Consider the following 2135-nt stretch of genomic DNA (forward strand, 5'->3'; position numbering starts at 1 on the left):
TCTTGCAGGCATGATATGCGGTTGTTAACTCAAATTCTTTGCACTATGTGAGCTAAATAGTATCTGTAGACAGAGAACAGATCATTATTCTCCTAATAAGTCAGTAGATTTCCTGTGTATATTGCAAGTCTAAGATCACCTGCTATCTTGATTTATGGTTCCTATAGTTTTCTTCGTTTCTCTTAAGTTAGCATAGACTTCTCATGAATTCTTTGCTGCTTTAACCTATTTATAACATGCAATTGGCTATTTACATGATGATGCTGTGCATTTTGGTTGGCACAATTGCACAACAAACAATATCATTACCTACTCAGTGTTCTAATACCCTCAGTGCGGTCTTTTCTTTTTTAGAGAACCACATAAATTAAAGGTGACAACACTGTTAGGCAAAAACTTTTGCATGCAATGCTCAATCTACATACCAAAGTTACATTCAATTTCACTATCTACCTAAGCAATGCAGCAAGCCTTGTGTGAATCATGTCGAGTTTTATCCAGGGTAGAATGCTACTCCATGTAGTCCCACTGTTTTTCTCTCTGGTTTAAGTAAGAATTTAGTTTGACAATCCCACCCAATGTTAACATTATTCTGTTCCCATGCTTGCCCATGCAGGATATCTGGCATCATGTCCATTCTCTAATGCCATTGCGTGATGCTGCTCGTGCTGCTTGCCTGTCTCATGCCTTTCTACGTTCTTGGAGGTGTTATCCCAACCTCATCTTCGATTGGGTGGCACTTAGGCCTGAAACATGTACATATCCACCTGATTTCGGAGGCGCCGCAGTTGATAGTATTATGAGAAACCACTCAGGCATTGGTGTGAAGATATTGAAGCTTGGACCATTTTTTATTGCTTATCACAATCTTAATAGTTGGCTTCATGTTGCTGTTAAACCAGGGATTGAAGAACTCACGCTTAGGCTATGGGATACATTCAGGAAAAAATACAAGTTTCCTGGGTCGCTTTTATTGGATGGGGTTAGGAACTCACTTCAGTATCTTGAACTTGGCAGTTGTACCTTCCACCCCACATCTGAATTTGGCCCCTTACGAAGCCTAACAAGTAACAAGTCTGCATCTTTCAGATGTGCGTATTAGGGGGGATGAGTTACAGGGTCTTATTTCCAACTCTCTTGCTTTAGAGACGATGGAACTCATTCAGTGCAAGGGAATAGTTTGCCTGATTATACCTTGTAAGCTTCAGCGCTTCAGCTGCCTGACGATTTTTGGATGCGGGAGGCTGAAATTGATAGAGAGCAAAGCTCCGAATCTCTCCACTTTAAACTTTTCCGGAAGGCAAAACTATCACTTGGAGAAGCTTTGCAAATGAAGACATTAAGCATGTCGTATTCAGATGTTGTCTGTTATGCTCGTACTGAGCTGCCGTCCATTATGCCAAATCTTGGTGCTCTTACATTAAGTTCCTGTGACGAGGTACTCTAAAACTTTGTGTTGTAGATTATTAGCAATTTGTGCATATCGCAGTAGTCATTGCTTGTGAATAATTTTAACATGGCATATTTGTTTATGCAGGTGGTCAATACACCAATGCTGCCTACCAAATTCCTCTGCCTCAAGCACTTGACCATTTGTTTGAGATCAGGACACTCGCCATATGACTATTTTTCTCTGGTTTCTTTCCTTGAAGCATCTCCATCCTTGGAGACTTTGAGCTTGGATGTAAGATGCTTTCCGTTCTATCCTGTAAAGATGACTATTCGGTCTCAATTAATTATACTTTTTTTTGTCTTTATAGGTGTGGAAGAAACCTATGAACCACGAAACGGTTTTTGGACATTCCCCACATTTGAGGCAGATGACTGAAGATCAGCATTGCTATCTCAAGAATGTGAAGATCATGGGGTTTAGCTCTGCGAAGGGCTTGGTTGAGCTGACCTGTTATATCCTGAAGAACGCAGTATTACTCGAGTGTCTTACATTGGACACCAATTATGGTTGTACTAGCAGGTGTTCTGACAGCGGATCTGGACGGTGCGGCTCCTTTGGCAACGGTCTAAGGGAAGCCCGTAGAGCGTTTCGGGCTATTAGAACATACATTGAGGATAAACTTCCTGCTAGAGTTAAGTTGACTGTTGTGGGGCCTTGTAGTCAATGCCATAAGTTGTCATAA

General features: G+C 41.2%; 1 protein-coding gene across 1 annotated transcript; it reads left to right on the forward strand.

Moving 5' to 3' along the window:
• Positions 1 to 1170: 1170 nt before the first annotated feature.
• On the forward strand, positions 1171 to 2135 carry LOC120677870. The gene is made up of 3 exons (XM_039959069.1): positions 1171 to 1438; positions 1538 to 1684; positions 1761 to 2135. Exons 1-3 carry the CDS (start codon positions 1235 to 1237, stop codon positions 2133 to 2135), a joined length of 726 nt encoding a protein of 241 aa, XP_039815003.1. The 5' UTR covers positions 1171 to 1234.

This window comes from Panicum virgatum, chromosome 6N (genome assembly GCF_016808335.1).
Source record: "Panicum virgatum strain AP13 chromosome 6N, P.virgatum_v5, whole genome shotgun sequence".
Classification (NCBI taxonomy): domain Eukaryota; kingdom Viridiplantae; phylum Streptophyta; class Magnoliopsida; order Poales; family Poaceae; genus Panicum; species Panicum virgatum.

What these genes read in the sequence shown, in the direction of transcription:
- LOC120677870 (XM_039959069.1), top strand. Translation starts at nt 1,235, where the DNA reads ATGCGGGAGGCTGAAATTGATAGAGAGCAAAGCTCCGAATCTCTCCAC. An exon ending in CATTAAGTTCCTGTGACGAG is followed by an intron (nt 1,439 to 1,537) that starts GTACTCTAAAAC and finishes TTGTTTATGCAG; the next exon opens with GTGGTCAATACACCAATGCT. An exon ending in TGGAGACTTTGAGCTTGGAT is followed by an intron (nt 1,685 to 1,760) that starts GTAAGATGCTTT and finishes TTGTCTTTATAG; the next exon opens with GTGTGGAAGAAACCTATGAA.